At 46.7% G+C, this 19,992-nt stretch overlaps 1 protein-coding gene across 2 annotated transcripts in view; it reads left to right on the forward strand.

Moving 5' to 3' along the window:
- Window positions 1–19,992, forward strand: part of ANKRD52 (ankyrin repeat domain 52) — a 430,239-nt gene that overhangs the window by 86,593 nt on the left and 323,654 nt on the right. For both annotated transcript variants that reach the window (XM_086963824.1, XM_086963825.1), the window contains exons 10-13: window positions 344–458; window positions 10,496–10,578; window positions 10,683–10,800; window positions 11,836–11,904. In XM_086963824.1, coding sequence (XP_086819950.1) covers window positions 344–458; window positions 10,496–10,578; window positions 10,683–10,800; window positions 11,836–11,904 — 385 coding nt within the window. The remainder of the gene's footprint in view (window positions 1–343; window positions 459–10,495; window positions 10,579–10,682; window positions 10,801–11,835; window positions 11,905–19,992) is intronic.

Genomic DNA, 19,992 nt, shown 5'->3' on the forward strand with positions numbered 1-19,992 from the left:
ATTTTCCTTCCTCTGTTGTAAGGGTGTATTTCATTTTTAAATGACAAAATGCTGAAAAATGTGAACTTTTGAGTAACTCTCCACACTATCAGCAGTGTCTGCTAGACCAATGTCTGTAGAATTCCAGTATGGGATTTTTGTAAATTATTTCAGTTGACTTATATCCAATAAAACAATTACTACACAAACTTAGGTTAACCAAGGTCACAATCTGCACACAACAGTCATTCCATGCTAAATAGTGGATCTAACAATGATGTTTGGAAGTGCAAGCAGAACCCCCAGGAGAGTAAATGTTCTAAACGAAACACCTAGTTTAGAACTATCCTTTTTTCTTATGCAGGTGGTGAGATCGATTGTGCTGACAAGTACGGCAACACACCTCTCCACGTTGCTGCTAGATATGGCCATGAGCTGCTCATAAGCACTTTGATGACGAATGGTGCTGACACTGCAAGGTGAGTATGGGGATTGATTTTAGTGCCTTTGACCCTGCCTTCATTCAAATCAAATCTACTTTATTCAGCATTTTTCGATACACCATGAAAGTACAATTAAAAATAACAATAATATACATTTTTAAAAGAGAATACAAAGCTATTCCAGTTACACTTCATTAAGCCCCCTCATATAACACATAATTTAGGGGGGCTTCCTTCAGCAAGTCCATCTAGTCTCTCTCAATTTGACTGCTAACCTTAAAAGAATGTGTTATACATAACAGGGTCAAGGGGTCTTGGGCCACTTGTAAATATAAAAGGGCCACCTCTGCTGATTTCTTTCAGCAGACTAACTAAAAAACGGCGCCTGGGCAATGAATAAAAGGGGCATGATAATACAAAATGAAGGGTATCCTGCGGAGATCGTTGATCGCAGCCGCAGAGACACTTAAGATCAACTGAACTAGTAAAACCTACCGGATCAGCCAGTAGATGGTGTAAAAGATTGAGCCTAAAACGTGTGATTAAAAATCTGTCCTGGGTGTTGTGTATAAGGGCAAGATAAGGTTCCATACCTTCACCGGTCCTCGCTAAGCCGTGAGCTTTGACTGATTGTTTACCCCATTCCCTCTCTTCTCTACATGAGGTTTTATAATTAAAAAACATCTCCTTCACTCTATCCTGATCCCGACCTATAATTCCAGTCGGCTTTAGGAAGAGGTCCTTGTAGCCAATGCTTTCAAAAACTACCTTTATATGCTTCAGCCATGGAATATTCGATTCTCTGTCCCTACCCAGGCAATCTCCATAATTATATGCCTAGTCAGCGTGCCCTCGGGATTGACCCAGATCTTTAGCCATGCTAGCAAGGGCCTGACCTGAACCTTGTCCCCTATGAATGCTCCACACAGTTCTTTGTGAACGATGTAAGAGGGAACGCACTGTGGGACTTTGAGCAGCCTTCTTAAATATTTATTCTCCTCAATCTGCACTTTGTCAGAGTCGATGAACCCCCAAAGTTCGTTCCGCAACATATACAACTTTGGAACAGGAAATTGAGTTATACAAACTCATCATTTGCTTCCGGAACCACCGTCCTAGTCTGCGGCCGAAGTTCATGATTGCCCCTGTACTGGACACTAACTTAATGCAACGCTCCTCAATCAGTGCTTTAAAATTTAAACGCCCATCAAATAAAATGCCCAGATACGAGAAGTACTGCACCTTCTCTAGACTGTGTTCGCCTATACTATAATTAAAATGTTTCTGTGATTTGGTCCCTGCCTCCATAACATACAACTCAGTCAAGTTGGCAGACAAATCTAGATTATTCATGAAATCCACGAAGCCATCTATCAGTCGCTGTAGTCCCAGAGGGGTGCGTGCCAGCAAGACTGCGTCGTCTGCATAGAGCAGGACAAGGATTGCTCTTGTACCTACTCTGGGTGAATCCACATTTAAACTTCTTAGGGCTTGGTCTAGGCCATTTATATACAGGGAAAACAAAAACGGCGCCAAAATCAACCCCTGTCGCACACCGCTAGTGCAAAGGAAAGACTCGGTGGTTCCACCCTCTAGATTATACCTAACTTTAGCCGAGGTGTTCCAATGTAGGGCTCTCAAAATCTTAATAAGACCTTGATCTGCCCCTAAGTTACTCATTAGAGCCCACAATTTCTCCCTATTAACACAGTTGAATGCTGCGGTGAAGTTCATAAAGGCTAAGTAAACCGTTTCATTATTGGCGATAGTGTATTTAGCCACCAATAAATATCAATTTAAACATTGATCTGTTGTGGATCTTCTAGTCCTAAATCTGTACTGGATGTCAGTAATAATATGTTGTTCCTCAGCCCAGTTCTTCAGGCGAGTTAAAACAACACGGCCCAGCACTTTGGCAGTTACGTCTATAAGGGAGATAGGGCGGTAGCACTGGGGACTATCTCTATTTCCTTTTTTAAAAATAGGAACTATTTGGGCAGATGACCATGAGCAGGGGAGCCCCGTAGCTATAGCAGCATTTATTACTTTTGTTAAAATTGGTGCCCATAGGTCCATCTTACTTAGAAAAAGGTCCGGGGGAATCCCATCCGGTCCCGGTGCCTTATTTCTAGTGAGACCCAGGATAACAATAGTAATCTCTTCCAGGGTGAATTCTAGTGTGACATTCCACCTCCCCTCCCGCTCCTCATTAACCTGTGCCTCGTTATTCCCCCGATTATAAAGCCCTCTAAAATGCTCCATCCACTTTTGGGAAGAACATTGGGTCCAATCTGCGGGCTGTTTACATCTTGAAAACAGAGGTTATTGACTATCTTCCAAAAGGTGGTCATATCTTTCTTTTCAGCTGTTCCTCTCGGGTCCTCCCAGGTTTGTGTTTGAAGTGCACTCTTCCTACGCTTTACTACCTGCTTATAAATTGTCCTCCATTGCGTGACCCTGTTTTTATCCCTTGGGTTGGTTCTTAGGGCAGCTCTTAAATTCCTCTGTGCAAGGGAGCAGCCTCTATCGAACCATCTGGGAGCATTTTTAGGCTTGCTCAGCCCTGTCATCTGCAAAAGACCATCTATCTGGCAGCCTATTTCCTCAAATGCCTCCACTAAGGATGGTCCTACCACTAATAGATCTAAACATTCCTCTAGAAACTGTTTCCCTTCTTTTGCAAAAGATCTATAAAAACTTACACCATTAATCCTTGACCATTTCAGACGCCTACCCTGAGCCGTAAACTTCTCTAAGTTTATCCCACCCCCCCTCTTTTTGACCTACTTGTATTTATCTCTGCTACAACCAGTATTTGGGGGTTATGGTCACTAAAACCACTTAGCTCTTGAAAATCCCAATAGCCACTTCTTGAGCAATTGGGACCCTAGTACCCATCTATATCTATACTACTATTATAAAGAGAGAGCTGAAACATTTGAGGCGGGTAAGCTCAAGAAGTACAGCACCAATCACATCAACCAATACAGCATTGTAAAGGTCAGGGTAAGCAGATGGACATAGGCTATACACCAGCAAAACATATACTTTAGAAGGGCAAAGTACGTTGTTTCACAAAGTAGTCCCTTGGAAGTAGTGCCACGTCTGACGTGGGCGTGTGCGTTTTGCAAGGGTGGGCGTGTGCGTTCAGCATTCACCATGAGAATAGCGTTGTATCACCGTGAGAAAAGCTTTCGAGCATGTCGTGAGGTGTGTTCTGCGAAGGTGGGCGAGTGCGTTAAGCATTCAGCATTGTAACCCATAGAGATGCCTGCAGCCTGAGAACAGCGTCCTATCACAGTGAGATTAGCGTTCATGCACGTCGTGAGGTGTGCGTGACGTTCACCGTTGTTGTGTGCCTGTGCATTCTGAGACGCCTGCTGCATTGTAAAGCGGGGGGGGGGGTCGCGTTCTGGAATGTTTGCCGTCGAACGAGGCCGCCGTTTGTGGCGGATCTGTGCACCACGCCGTCTTTGGGGCGTGCGTGAAGCGACCAAGCCGGGACAGCTCAGGGGCATTTGCACACTGTCGCTTTCGGAGAGGACAAACACACGCTCAGCCTTCGTAGAAGCCAGGACGGTAAATTTTTATTTCATCCCCGGACAACGTCGGGGCGGGCTGCTAGTAAAATCAATAAAGGAACTACAACCCCTTCCTTTAAAAGTGGGGTTAACTGGTTTGTTAGGCTCAAAGGCCATTAGATCCATTGTATGTTCAAGCATATGATCTTTCATCACCCTACTCAATTCCCTGCCCTCCAACGTGTGCTCGAGATGTGGTCCCTCCTCCAAACGGTCCAATCCTGGCTAATGGGTGACAAATTTGGGCACACATGACAATTGAAGTCCCCAGCTATTAAAAGCATGGGTACCGTTGTACCCTGCTTCTGGTCCATCAGCAAACGTAATCTTTTGTCTAGCTCTCTCACTCTAGAGCCACCTGCATTATAAAAATTGACCAAAATTATATTAAGGCCCCTATTTTTAAACTGGAGGCCTATCATGTGATCTGAGTTCCATTTTAGATCGGCCCAAACCCCTTCCAAGCACAAGTCTACATATATTAGAAGGCCTCCCCTCGCTCTTCCGGCCATAGACTTACTTGCCGGCACCCCAAACGATTTGAACCCAGCTAGGTAGAAATTAGTGCAATCTACCGCCCAGGTTTCCTGTACACAAATTATTTTAAATTTACTAATAAATTTCAACCATTCCTGATTTTGGAACTTAGCTGACAGACCAGCTATATTCCAGGAGACTAATTTGAGAGGGCTCCCTAGGGGATTTGGAGAGGGGCAAATGCCTGTGATAATCCTATCACTATTTGTACAAGCCTCTGTCCTAGGTGGCCTTATTTTACAAGAAGCAAGCTGGATCACATTTGGAATAACACATCTTGAATACTCTTCCTCCTGTGGTATTAGATATGGAGAAGCCACATTTGACACATTTTCTTGGCCTAATTCCTCTCCCTGTAGTCAGTCCACTTTGCTGAGATTTCTTCCCGGGTAAAGTGGGCGTATTTATTAAATAGTGGGAGTTCCATCCCACCCTCCTCCCTTGAGGAGGCTGTCTGACGGCTGTGTAAATCTCCTCCCCCTCGACCCTGTCTATAGAAGAACCCCGGTGGTAACAGGCCGATACTTGAACAGTCTCACGCCCACGGTCGACTTCTAAAAAGGTGAAGTGCCTCCTGTACAAGCCAGGGAAGTCTAATATTTACCACTATGCAGTCCCCTCAAAAGTCTTGCTAGTCTTGCCTATCCAGGCTACTCTTTTGGCCATGAGGATCTGACTGTGATTTGCCATACTAAAACCTGCATATCTTGACAACCAGTGGGCTGCCTTATTAATCAACATTCTTGTAGATTCGACAGTGTTCCCCTTCAGTGTGGGCACACCAAACAGAACTAACGTGTATGGCCCAGAAGCAGGTGGGAGATCCAAGCTCAACAGCCCTTCAGTTCCTTCGGCCCCACCCACGTGTTTGCTTACCTCTAAATTGCTCACAGAAGCCCTCCTCTCATATCCCTTTGTCGTTTTGGGATCAGGCTCTGCCCCCCTTCCCTCAAGTATTCTCCTGCGTTTCGCACTGTTTACCTGACCCACCCGCTCCCAAGCTAATTCTAACACTCTTCTGTGGGTCTCCCGGCCCCCCCCCCTGCTCCCAGTAACTCTTCAGTGCCAGGGCGCAGTGTTCCAACGCGGTCAGGATGTTGACCTTCCACCTCATAGGGACTCTTTCCTCCACCATTGACAATGCCCCTTTCCTCAGATGTGTGTACAAGGAGGTTTTGGGTCCTACAACTGACCAGCCTGGACCTCAACAGTTGCAAAACAGAACAAAGTGGCTAGCCAGGATACTTTAAATTGAACTTAGAACCCACACAGCCCATTTGTGCTGCGTGACCAAGAGATTTGTTTTGGCACCCCGGTGCTCACTACGCATAGGCCGGTCAGAACCAGTTCCAGGGGCACACCAGCCCCTGGCCTGGGGGAAGTCCGGCATGGCAGAGGGGTGTAACCACCCCCCTCCTAGTCCCACCCATAGGCAGGACCTAGTCACCGGGTCAGCCCCCTTTTTTAGTATAAAGATGGGAGCAGGCCCCCTGTTCAAATTAGATCATCTTTGGAATCAAGACACGACTTTCTGCGAAAGGACATCAAGATTCTCCCTTGTGGCTAAGGAGTAGTCACCCTGCATCAAGCGGGCACCATCCTAAGAACACTGCGGTCTGCTGCAAGTCCTTCTTCACGAATCCGACGACCCAGCTCGACGAGACCCGGCTTCCCTGGCACCTCTGACCTCTACTCACCTCTACAGCAAAGCTGAGAACTGTGAGTGCGACGAGACCTCGAGGGACCGACGATCGCCAAGACTGCACGACTTCTGCATAACAAGCCCACCGAGTCTTCCACTGGTGAGTGCTTTGGGGTCCGAGAAGCCCCAACCCTGCGCAGCTCCAGCACCCAAGATCAGCCTCCCTGCATCTCCACGATCTGCGTGGGGCCCTTCTGCTGTTTGCTGTGCACCGCGTTGTTTGACTACTAGCCGGCTGGCTTGTGGCCTTCTGAAAGACGCCCGACGACAACACTGCTGCTGGTCTGGTTGCTCCAGACTGGCCCTTGCTTCCTTCTTCAAGAGAGGCACCCCGGACCCTCCTGGTCCACTCCAGACGCCATTTTAGGTCCACCGCGTGGGCTTGAATTTGCCAAGGCTTTGTTGTCCAATCCTGGGTCCAGCGACGCCGACAGCTTCTATCTTCGTGGGACAGCTCGCTCCTCCATCCTGGTCGCCGACAACGCCTCCTGGTCCGTGAGATCTCCGAGCACAGCGTCACCCACTCACCTAGTCGAGGTGGCTACCATCCGGTGCCCTCCTGGTGCCCACTGACTACTGGCTAGTAGTCTCGAACTTGGTCCCCTCTGCTTTCAGGTGTCATCTTCCATCGATCCAGGCTTGGATCCACCGAACTTTCTTCACTGGTCGCCTGCCAGCAACTTCTTTCTTCCAGGCTCCTGGTCCGTCAACGAGGATTCCCGACGTCCTTTGAGTCCTATGCAGCTGCAGCCCCTGGGCTAGGTAACTTCGGCATTTCTGTGCCCCAGCATAGCCTCAGTATCCAAGGGTCAGAATCCACTTTCGTTTTCTTCCTACCAGGTCGGGTTCGCCCGAGAACACTAACTTTGCAATTTCTAGCTACCATAGACTTTGTCCCGCATCTCGCGTGTAAGAGTTTTGGTTTGTGCTTAGTACCCTGTCCTCATAAAGAGTACAGGGCTGTTGTGAATCTTAATAAATAACTTGTTTATTTTCATAACACTTGTGTGGTGTCCTTTCACTTGGTGTTCAAGGGGTATATGTGTGGTATAACAGCTGGCTTAACACGCCCTCTCGAGTCTTTAGCCTTAGACTGCTCGTATCCACGCTACTAGGATAGCTGGTCTATAAGGTTGACTTACAACCAATCATCAATAAGGGTTGCTGGACTGATACATAGTGTTCACTAGAATAGTGAGCACTGCATATCAGGCCACCTTCTCACAATCAAGTTTCGAAAATTCATAAAAACATGTCTTCAAAGTAAACCACTGTCAAAAACAGTCAAGTCAAAAGCAAAAACAATCAATTGTGTGCACAATAAATAAGAAATATACAAACATTAATACTGAATACTCACATGACACCAAAATGCATCTTGAAACACAATACATACATTCTAAATCAATTGTGATCAAAAAACATTACATAAGACATAAAGGGAAAATCCAGTCCTTTGACTAAAATACCAGTGGACAGGCGGAACTAGAGATGGAATAAGACTGCCTGCCTGTCTCACAAAGCCTGTGACTGAGTATTTGATATGATTGCAAGCAAGGGCCCACGACAGTGGAATTAGTTGATCCCTAGCTGCACCCTTCTATCTTGTCACGGGCTGGGGGTCAAAACGTTTCGAACCAAAACAATTACAGGTTCTCCTCAGGACAGGGACTGGGTATAGACTTCACTGCACCGCGAGCAAAGAGATTGCAGGAGTAGAGGTAGACTGTGAATCAAGGAAAACTATCTGTGTAAAGTTGTGAAGATGTCAGGACACAGGGCGCCCGCCAAGCGGTGCGCTGTTGGATCGTAACAGAGTTCACATTCTTTGTATCAACTGCACGCCGTATGCCAAGATGAACGGCTGTATTTTAGACGAAGCCGGAGAGTCTTTCGTAAGTTAGTTTTGTGTATTTTGTTTCCCGCGGGAATGATTCAGCCGCACTTTCCTCAGATAGCATCCCCAGTTCGTTAAGTTTATCCTCAATAGCCTCCAATTTCTCCAACAGAGGTTTAAGGGCTTTGTCTAAAAGCCTCTGGAATTTAGCCAAAATATCACAGTCAGTGCCCCTTTCTTTCATCACCGCCTCACTGCTAGGCTTCCCAAATTGGAACAAATCTGCACTACTCTTGTTATTGGGCTCAGCCCTCGATGGGATAGACTTAGTGAGGGGGGCCAAAATGTTCTTTTGTTTGCATATGGATTTAGTTCCAGTGAGATCCCCACCCCTTACACATTTTGTTGCGGGCCTGGCCTTCACTATATTCCTTTCGCTATTTCCCAGTAATGCCTTATTTTTTGATCGTGTAATCACAGTCCCATTATTTTGGTCAGTATTTGGCTCTGGCAAGTCCACAGGCAATATGGTGATAACTTCTGGATCCAGGATTAAAACTTCTCCTGCTTTTCTCGAGCCCGGGCCGCGACCTGTGTCCCTTATATCTGTAATTAATTCATCCCTATAGGGCACAGTCGGGGCCATTTCCACCTGTACATCCACCCTTGAGTCAACTATCACAGGGCCCTGCGTTTAACAGTCATTATCATTCTATTCTGCGTCTCCGACTGTACCCTGCGCCAAGGGCCTCAAAAGCGGGGATTTGGATAATGCTATGGGGCCAAGTGAAGAACGTCTTGACAGGGGAATTGAGTCCATGAACAATCATTTTTCTGTTAATTGGATTTCATGCACTAAGAGAGATTCAGCTCTCAAAATAAATGCTTCCAGGGTACCTGCTACGCTGCCTCCTGTACCATGGCCTACAGACTTACGCTTACTCATTATTACACTTACTCTGATAGTAGGGGCCTGCGATCTGCATCCACCCCCTTTGGTACTGAGGATGGTTCTCTTCGATCAAAATTAGGCCCAATGTTAGGGGGGTGGCCCTGCCCTGCCTCGTCCTGACACAGAACGGCACTCGCGCGCGCCCTGCGACGCGGGATCCCCGCTCGCCTTAAGACGTCTCCTGGCGCTTCAGGTACGCGTTGGCGGCGTGCGCGCCGCGTGTATTGCTGGGGGCTGTAGTCCCTCTACAGCTATGGCGGCGAGATGGCAGTGAGCCCCGCTCGATAGTCAAGATTCCCCGCTGGTGCCCCAGTCGAGTTAGCAGGCAGAGTAGTGGCAGTGCAAGAGTTCAAGGCAGGGCTCCCCTTTTGTTGCCTTCATTCATTTGCCATCCATAAAATATTATTTTGTGATAATTGATGACTCATAGAACACTTACACGTGTCCTCGTTAAAGTGCACATACCACCTTGATTGTGTAGTGTGCTGCATCCACAGCTCATTATAAAAAATATATAATTTGCAATGCAATAGGTCTCGTCTTTAGGACTTTATTCGTTTTTAGCTCTGAAGCTCATTATCCTGGGTAAAGCGATTCTAGTATTTTACTGACCTCTTCTGGTCGTTTTCTATCAAGACAGTTAAATCGAGGCAGTTGCTAGAAAAAAGTATTCTCTAAGCAAAAGTGGAAGTAGAGCAGTCCTGGGGCAATGCTTCAAAGCCCACACAAAGTACTTACAACAGATCTTCCAGACAGCACAAGCGCTGTTGAAAATCGACCTAAAAAGCAAAGCTTTGGATGTGAAACTGAGATCAAGTTTTTCCAAACTTTGACTTCAGCTGTTTTCTTTTGCTTCCATTGCATAGTCTGCTGAGAAGTTGAGTCTCTGCTTTCAGCCGTCAATTTATGTGCTTGATGAAATGCTGAAAACTGTTTCGTTATTTTTTTTTAAAGCGGTCCAGTTTCCAAGGCAGCATTCCCCTTCAACCCCTCTAAGTGACTGAAAAAGAGGCGGTGCCCTTCTTTCATACAGAGGCCATTTTCTTTGTTTTGTTATTGTGCTTCATTTTTCTTAAGTCATATCTGTTATAGTATTGTACCTGTTAGGTTTCCCTATTCCCACTGCTCTTCCATTTTCTCAGTCTTTTCTAGCAGATTGTGGAATTGTTGACCCTTGGGTAACTGATTAATTGTTTTCTTTAAAAATCTATATTTCTCTTTCATACTTGGGGTATATTTTGCTGTTTTTAAGCATACAGTACAAAGTTTATTTGTGAGACGACGTGCCACAGTCTCTAAAGTATTTTTTGTTGATTTACCAAATTGTCAGGATAGGTGAAATTTTTTTTTTTAAGGTGTGTATTTATGTGAACTTTTAGCAGTAGGGTGGTGGGTTTTGGAGCAACTGCATAAAGATTTGTATGATATGAAGCCTGCCTTACATTGGTCTTTCTTATCTTTCAGGCGCGGCATCCAGGGCATGTTCCCCCTGCATTTGGCTGTTCTTTTTGGGTTTTCAGACTGCTGTCGTAAGTTACTTTCCTCAGGTGAGTGGGATCTGCACCATGTTTCTTACTAGAAAGTTTGCATTTCTTTGCTATGTTGATGGTACTATGTTAACTTCTTCCCTGTTGGCCTCTTATTCTTACAGGTCAGTTGTACAGTATCGTTTCGTCACTGAGCAACGAGCATGTTTTGTCGGCAGGCTTCGACATCAACACGGCCGACAACCTCGGCAGAACCTGCCTTCATGCTGCTGCTTCTGGAGGGTGAGCTCTCTGCCGTCTTTGGTACCAGCTGCTGCAGTGAATTGTAATCTCCTCCTAATATAGGAGAGTGTGGGGGGGGGGTAAGGGGAACTAACCCTCTTATGCAGTTTTGACATTGAAAGGAAGGACGACAACAATCCTACTCCAGCCCAGCCATTGTCCTCAATGGACTGCCGCTAGCAATCACTGTCTACACTGAAAGGACCTCACATCTCTTAGACATGCCTTCAGTATCCACTGCCATTTGCGCTGAATGCCCGCATTATGATTCCCACACTATGCCTAGTCGCACGTGCAATATCAGTGCAGAAACTTCACACCTCTTCTAGTCCAGCTGTTTGGATCTGGGGAGTCTGAATCTGCCTGTGTTTTTCCCTGCACTACGAGAAGTGCAGACTGTTTGTCTGCGTCTTACTGCATTAGCACTTCACAATCCTTAGTCTTGCAACATCAACACTGGAATTATCCTACATCTGCATGTGTTACAGTGCCAGTATAAGAGGTCCTGACCACCTTAGTCTCACATACAAAACAGAAACTGAAATCAGTCCAATTCTATTAGGCCCACTGTGACCACATTGAAATAACCCTATCGGAATGTGTGCTGCAGTTTCCGCATGAGGAAGATCACACCAGACCTATATATACAAGCGGTTTCTGCACAGCAACACTATACATCTTCTATTCCACAACATCAGAAATGGTTGAACAGAATGGTTTTACCCACCTCTATTCCTTCTGTATAGTGTCAACACTGCAGGCCAATTCTCCAGTGTTCCATCCTACAGTATAAACACAGGAAAACCTGCACCATACATAAGGCTTGAGATGTCAGCTTTAGGCCACATCACCTAGCCGCCTTCAGTGTCTGCACTGGAAGGACTACTCGGGCCTGGTTCTGTCTGCAGTGTGGCTGTTTGAAGGAATGCATCATACATACTTACCAAGCTGTCCAGTCGAGTTCTGGGGCACCTGGTAGTTTGTTTCCATCCAAATTCAATGTTTACTAACTTTGTCTACCTGTGTGTATTCTAGGAACGTTGAATGTCTTAACCTGCTGTTGAGCAGCGGTGCGGATTTGAGGAGACGGGATAAGTTTGGGAGGTAAGCCTTAATTTCAGTTTCTTGAATCCTTAGTGTTAGTTTGCATGCAGGTCTCTTGAGGTAGCTGTTCTGTAGCACATGTGTGTGCTAAAGTGTTTTGTGTCACCCATCTGTTAATGAGACACTTGGGACTAGAACCACGGGGGAAAAATGACTTTGAGAAACATTTCATCTGTGTTCAAAAGGAACCTGCATCCTACAGTTTTCTGCTCAGGAAAAAGATTCTTCCAGATGGATGATGCCAGACAGAAAACACACCCTGCCCAAATCAATGGGTGTTGAAAAGGGGGTCCCAAACAACAGAATAGTTGAGGTAAATCACAGAGGAGAGCTTTGTTCTCTAGCACTGAATCTTTCATACATTCTTGAATGTTCTCCATCGCCAGACAGGGGATCTTTAACAGAGTATTGTTATAGCAGTATACAATTAAAAAAAACCTCTAACATGAAAAAAGCAGTCGAATATATGTAGTCTGTCCATATTGTTTATTAACTGAACTCTGGCCAGTTATATGCAGCGATAGTGAGCACTCCTTCCCTCAGTGGTTTCAATTACTTATTTTCAGCCTTGCATTAGTGTGAGGGAATCCTCAAGAGTTTGGCATCAAAATAAAATATTTTTTGAGGCAATTTCCGGTCCTCTTTTTCTTCTAACAGAACAGCTTGTCTTCTGTTTTGTCTACTATCTACCATCTTCAAACAAATTGCAGAATGGCTGAAAATCCGTCCAAGCAGTCTCACTACAAGCAATTCACTGCTTGTGACAAGAGGAAGATTTTGTGCTATTGGTTGGTTTCTTCACCCAATTAACAATCCAAATGCCTGTGACGTCTGCATCCCAACTTCTTAAGAGTTTGACAATGATGTTCCTAGAGGAAGAAAACCTGCTGCTTAAAGCTCAAGCTCAGTGCTTGAAAAAAAGCCTAAAAATCAACATTGTTATGTGTGGAACACTAGATGCCAGCAGCTGCCACACACTGTTTCTGTTAGTTGCAGGATGTACCCAATTAACCCCATGTTTATTGCACAGTTAACCGTCACAAATCTGTATATTGTCATGGGTCAACCTTTTTTCAGGTTCTGTTATTAATGTATCACAATTAAACATTACTCTGCTGCCTCCTGAGATTCATCGTCCGGAACCTATTATTCAGTAGAATGACAAAAAAGAGGGAGGCTGATTAGGGCTGTTTTTGGTCCTTCCAGATCAGGATCAAAAGGCCCAAAAAAAACTATAGGAACCTCAAATAAGATTTGTTGATCATGACAAAACTGACGTAGATGGAAACTTTCATCTTGATGATTTTCCACAGCCCAAGTCCTGCTGTTTCCTGCACTCACCTCCATGCCTGATACTGCCTTATACTCGAGTGTATAAGCTTCACCCAGTCCTACCTATGATACAAATGTCAAAAGATCTGTTAATGTCTTTGCCAGGTACGATTAAAGCATTTGCTGAACATTATCCAACTTCAGTTTGCCAAATATTAAATGCCACAAGCACCTCAAAAATTCTAGTAGCCATCCAATCCCATAGCCACACCAGTTCCTTACACACTTCTAAGACTCTTGTACCTCAAGTCAGTAATATGATGAAGGCAGCCAGTAAGCTGATGATGATGATGATGATGGTGATGATGATGATGAGGCGAATAACAGATGAGGATAATGACCATCAAAATAATGAACAGGATGACGACCTTCAAGAAAACCTAGGTTCTTCCATTGCCCTTTTGTGAAGCAGGATAATGCAGGACCAGAGTTTTACAGTTCCTCCAGTGTACTTTGCAATTACCCATTGTCATGAACTTGAGAAAAACTAGAAATTCAGTGTTCGAGGCTTATGAGCTGCAGATCTCACACTTAGCATTAGGTCCCCATCTGGCGTTGGGCTCGGATGATTGCATGTTGTTGTCGTCTTGGAAGAAGTCTTTGTAGTCAGGAGATAGGTGACTTTGACGATAGTGCGCATGGGCATCAACTCCATCCTTAGATTGTTTTTTTCCGCCACTGGGTTCGGATGTAACTTTTCCGATGTAGAGATCAGCTCCGGAACCAGTGAACATCTTGGACGAAGGCCCAGATGTCCCAGAAGAAGATTCTGAAGATCTCGAAATCGTATCTGAGGCAGATGACTCCGATGACTCCATCACTCCGGGTCAACGAGCGAGTACTACTGCCCCTACCCCTACCCCAACCCCCCCCCACCAAAATCGAAGGCAATGGTCAATGTTCGAGGCATGTGGGCTGCTGAATTCATATCTGTGCATAGATCGCCGCCTAGTGTTGGGTCCGGATGATTGCACATTGTTGTCCCGGAAGAGTCTTCGAAGTATCACGAGATAGGTGGCTCCTCCCCTGGACTACAGTGCGCATGGGCATCCTCTCCATCCTCAGATTGTTTTTTTCCGCCATTGGGTTCGGATGTTACTATCTTAGCTCAAGTTAGGAAAAATGTCTATAAAGCCAAAAGGCTTTCGATAGCGTCGGTATCATTTCGTTCGGTATCGGTGCCTTTGCTTAGTGGACATCGAGGACTCAACAGGTTTTTTCTTTCCACACTCTACCCGATCTTAGATCTGAAATGGAAAGAAGTCCATTCAAGCGGTGCCCCCTTTGCAATGCAAAATATCCGCACATCGATGTCCACCCGGTGTGCATCAAGTGCCTGTCCCCAGACCATAACGAAGACAACTGTATGGCCTGTGCCCAGTTCAGGTCGAAGAAAACCCTCAAGATTCGACGCGCGACTCGACTGGAGTTGAAAAAGTCAGCACCTGTTCCCGTGAACATCTTCGGGACCGAAGACGAGGAGGTCGTTAATCTGGAGGATCAGGAACACTGCTCCGATCCGGCTTCGGGTCATGACTCCGAGTATGACGCCGAAGACGAGGAGGTACAAGACGAAGATGAGAACGTCGTCGATAAGGTAGGAGACGACGTGGAGGCCCTTGGGGCCGTAGAAGATAGCTCAGGCAAAGAGCTAGGCCAACCCGTCCGCACAGAGGCCGAAGATGACGCACTCAGTAAGGCTCAGGTCGAGGGATCGCCACTAGGCCTTACCCAAGATCCACAATCTCGTTCTACAGTCCCGCATAAAGGCCCGGCTTCGAACATTTCTAAAGAGCCTGCCGTTTCGAAACCGCCATCGGTCGATACAAAGAAATCGAATCCGACAGCGTCTTTACAGAAACCGAAACCGAAAGTGCTTGTGCCTCTCGTCGGCTCCAAGGCCTCAAACCCCTCGGAGCCGAAGAAAACTAAAATGGCCGTCGATGCCGGAAAACTCAAGAAGGTCATCGAGCCAATGGTTGGGGGGCCGAAGACCAAGGTCAAGGCCGTCGAGCCATCGAAGCCGACGCCGAAGGGTGTCGATTCCCACAAACGGCCTGCACCGAAAGACTGGATCGATCCTCGGTCGAGGCCTATGTACAAGTCGAAGACTGTCTCCAAGGACCCTGTCGCGTCTACAAAACCCATTCCGTTCATAGCCAAAGTCCGTTCGTAGCCAAAGAAGTGTCGGAGTCGCTCCAACGCATCAAGGAGATGGGTACATCGGTCTGACCGAAGAAGGCCCAGATGCCAAAGCTGGTCGGACAAGTTCAGACCGTGTCGACACCTATCAAGTTTGGGTTACCACCCTCGGTGCGTCCGAAGATGTTAGAGCCGAAAAAATCTATCGGCGCCGCTACACACATGTCGAGGAACTGGAGGCTACGGAAGAGCCTGAAGACCAGGAGCCGAGACAATTCATCGACTCGGACACTGGGAGACTGTCCATATACAAACTAAAGTTAATGCCAGAGACTCCCATGGAATGATATAAGATTCCCTTAAAGAAAAAGAGACTTTCTACAACTTCTCCAGCTCTTGTGGAACGCCTCCATCACTATGAACAGGAACCTCAAAAAATTTTCCCCAACATACTCAGATGTTGAGACAGGGGATAATTACAATGAGGATGACCTCTATCATGTGGACACTGATCCTGATGATCAAGACCAACAATGGACGGACCCTGCTGACTCAAGGGATCCGCAAACTGGCCTGGACACTCATGTGTACAGTGTGAAAACGTCTCCTACAGAGGACACAACTGCTTTTAACGCCCTTATTGAGAGGGCAGCCAGTAATCATGACGTCGAGCTACATGCTGACCCTGTGGACGAAGACTTTCTGGTCGACACTTTTTCAACTTCAGAAAGGGCAGTCAAAACCCTACCCATGCTCAAAGGGGTCCTCAAGCATGCTGCTGACATTTTTAAAGATACCACTAGGGCCAGGGTGTTAAACTCAATGATTGAGAAGAAATATCGGCCGGCTCCTGTGGACCCTCCTTATATAAAGGGACAGTTGCCATTGGATTCATTAGTTGTTTCTAATGCACGTAAGAGCGCGAACTCCCAGACTACAGGTGATGCTCCTCCTCCGGCCAAAGAGTCGAAGGTTATGGAAACTTTAGGGAAAAGAGTAGCTGCGCAGGCAGCTAACATCTGGCGCATTGCTAACAATCAGGCTCTCTCGGCTAGATATGACAGGGCGCATTATGATACCCTTGAGACACTATTACAACACCTACCTGATCAGTACAAGGAGGGGCCAGAGCTACTCATACAAGAGGGGAAACTCATAACCAATGCTTTCATCAAGTGTGCTCTGGACGCAGCTGACACTGCAGCCATCAACACGAATGTTATACTAAGACGACACGCCTGGTTGAGGATTTCAGGATTCCAACCTGAAATTAAAACTTCTATCCACAATCAGATAGTTAACCCAGACTTCCTATTCGGACCTGAGGTTGACACCACCCTTGAGAAACTTAAAAGGGACACAGAGACTGCAAAGTCTATGGGAGCTCTGCAGTCACAGCAGTTTCGGGGTGGCTCCTTTCGTCGCTCCGGTACTAGAGGCCCCTCAAGAGGCCAGTCAACGCAACAAACACTACACAATAAGTATAAGTATAATAAGGGAGGTACACAATCCACCTACAATAAGAACAACTGTGGTGGATATCGGGGAAACAACATCAAGGGCAGAGGCAGAGGAAACAGCAGTTCCAGATCCTCTGCCAATACCAAACAGTGGCGCCCTGTCACTGCCCCCCGACCACATAACACCTGTCGGGGGGAGACTACAACAGTTCCTGCCGGTCTGGAAATCCATCACCACAGACAGGTGGGTGAGAGACATTGTACAGTACGGGTATTGTTTGGAATTAACGTCCACTCCACCCAACATCCCACCAAGACACCGTCCTATGTCCGCAGAGCACTTACACTTATTGCAGCAGGAGGTCGTCAGCATGCTGCAAAAAGGGGCCATAGAGCTCGTGCCTGTAGAAGAACAAGGGTCAGGGGTGTACTCTCTCTACTTTCTAATACCCAAAAAGGACGGGTCGCTCAGACCTATACTAGACCTCAGGCCTCTAAACAGTTACATTCTGTCAGAGCATTTTCATATGCTCACCTTACAACAGGTTCTGCCGTTACTCAGTCAGGGAGACTTCCTCGCAACGCTGGATCTAAATGATGCGTATTTCCATATACCCGTACACCCGTCACACAGAGTGTATCTCAGGTTCACTATTCAACATCAACATTATCAGTTCAAAGTCCTCCCTTTCGGAGTAACGACAGCACCCAGGGTGTTCACAAAGTGCCTGGCAACAGTAGCAGCACACCTCAGGAGACAGCACATACATGTCTACCCTTATCTGGACGACTGGCTTATTCAAGCAAAGTCGATCCAGCAGTGTGCCAGCCACATGTCCCACACCATTCATCTTCTTCACAGTCTGGGATTCTCACTGAATTACCCGAAGTCACACCTTCAGTCCGCCCACGTGCGACAGTACCTGGGTGCGACGATAGACACTCTGGCAGCCAAAGCACAGCCAAATTCAGTGAGAATAAACAGCATGCAATTGCTGATACAGAAATTCAGACCTCAACGCTCGCTTCCAGCGAAAGTTTCATGCAGTTGATAGGCATGATGGCCTCCTGCATATTCATAGTCCCGCAAGCGAGACTACATATGCGTCCGCTTCAGGAGTGCTTAGCACGTCAGTGGAATCAGGCTCAAGGACAGTTAAAGGACCTAGTGTTGGTGATAGGTCGGGCATTCAACTCTCTGCTTTGTTGGAACCAACGAAACCTTTGCAAGGGCCGACCGTTCCAAGAACCTGTTCCACAAATTGTACTGATGGCGGACGCGTCTCTCCAGGGATGGGGAGCTCATGTACTCCACTACACAGTGCAGGGACTATAGACAGCAGAGCAAAAGAAGATGCACATCAACCTTCTGGAACTGATGGCGATCTTCATGGCGATGAAAGCTTTCAAGGTACACTTGTGCAACAACGTCGTGTTGATCCGGACGGACAACATGACTGCCATGTACTACATACAGAAGCAGGGAGGAACGCACTCTCCACAGTTGTCTCATGGCTCAGAGCATGTGGAAGTGGGGCCATTCAAAGGAACATCTTCCTCATGGCGGAACACCTCCTGGGCAAAGACAACCAGATGGCGGATCTGCTCAGCAGTGGGAGATACATCAATCAGTACTCCAACCGTACTTCCAGCAATGGGGGTCATCCACAGATAGACCTGTTCGCCACAAGGGAAAACGCAAAATGCCAAAGCTTCGCAAGCAGGTTCCCACACCCACAGTCGCAGGGCAATGCGATATGGATGAACTGGTCAGGCAAATTTGTGTACGCTTTTCCCCCAGCACCTTTGATACCGCTGGTGGCACGCAAACTACGGCAACACTCGATGACCCTCATCCTGGTTGCTCCAATGTGGGCACGCCAACCATGGTACACCACGTTTCTGGAACTATCCGTGGTACCGCATCAACGGCTACGCCTCACACCCAGGCTTTTGACGCAGAGCCATGGAGACATTCAGCATCCAGATCCGCAACAGCTCAACCTGGCGATCTGGCTCCTGAAGTCCTAGAATTTGGCTACCTCAACTTGCCGCCGGAATGTATGAATATCTTCAAGGAGGCAAGACGGCCCACAACCAGAGCATGCTATGCGGCTAAATGGAAAAGGTTTGTCATATATTGTACCAACAATGACATTAACCCACTGGATGCATCTATTCAAAACATCATCTGTAATTTGTTGCATTTGTACAGATGTAATCTAGCATACAGTTCCATTCGCATACATTTATCCGCCATAGCAGCCTATCTTCAGAACAGGCAGCACCTCTCCTTATTCAGAGTGCCTGCCATTCAAGCTTTTCTGGAGGGACTTAAAAGAGTGATCCCTCCCCTCCTCCACAGTCACCAGTCCGGAACCTGAATGTGGTCCTCACCAGATTAATGGGACCAACTTTTGAACCCCTACACTCTTGTGAGATTCAATTTCTGACTTGGAAAGTTGCTTTCCTAGTGGCCATTACCTCACTGAGGAGAGTTAGTGAACTCCAGGCACTAACCATTTAAGAGCCATTCATCCAGGTCCACGCAAATAGGGTGGTATTACGCACCAACCCTACATTTATGCCTAAAGTGATTTCGCAGTTCCACATGAACCAGACCATAGAACTGCCAGTTTTCTTTCCCAATCAGGAAAATGTCGCAGAGAGATCCCTACCCACGTTAGAAGTCAAAAGGGCTCTCAAGTACTATATAGACAGAACAAAGGATTTCAGAAAAACAAAACAGCTTTTCGTTACCTTTTCTCCACAACACAAAGGCAACCCCATTTCCAAAGCAGGGATAGCCCGGTGGATCGTTAAATGTATACAGATTTGCTATGCTAAGGCTAAACGCACACTAACCATTCCACCACGAGCACACTCCACACGTAAGTTAGGAGCGTCCATGGCTTTCCTGGGGAATATTCCTTTAGAAGAGATGTGTAAGGCAGCCACTTGGTCCACCACACATACATTTACGAAACACTACTGCGTAGATGTGCATTCTAAACAGCAGGCAGCTGTAGGACAGGCTGTTCTCGAAACTCTTTTTCAGACTGCTGCAGCTGGCACAGGCAGCCGCCGCTAACAGGAGGGACTGCTATGTAATCTATGCACAGATATGAATTCAGCAGCCCACATGCCTCGAACG

The sequence above is a fragment of the Lissotriton vulgaris genome, chromosome 1_1 (assembly GCF_964263255.1).
Source record: "Lissotriton vulgaris chromosome 1_1, aLisVul1.2, whole genome shotgun sequence".
NCBI lineage: Eukaryota > Metazoa > Chordata > Amphibia > Caudata > Salamandridae > Lissotriton > Lissotriton vulgaris.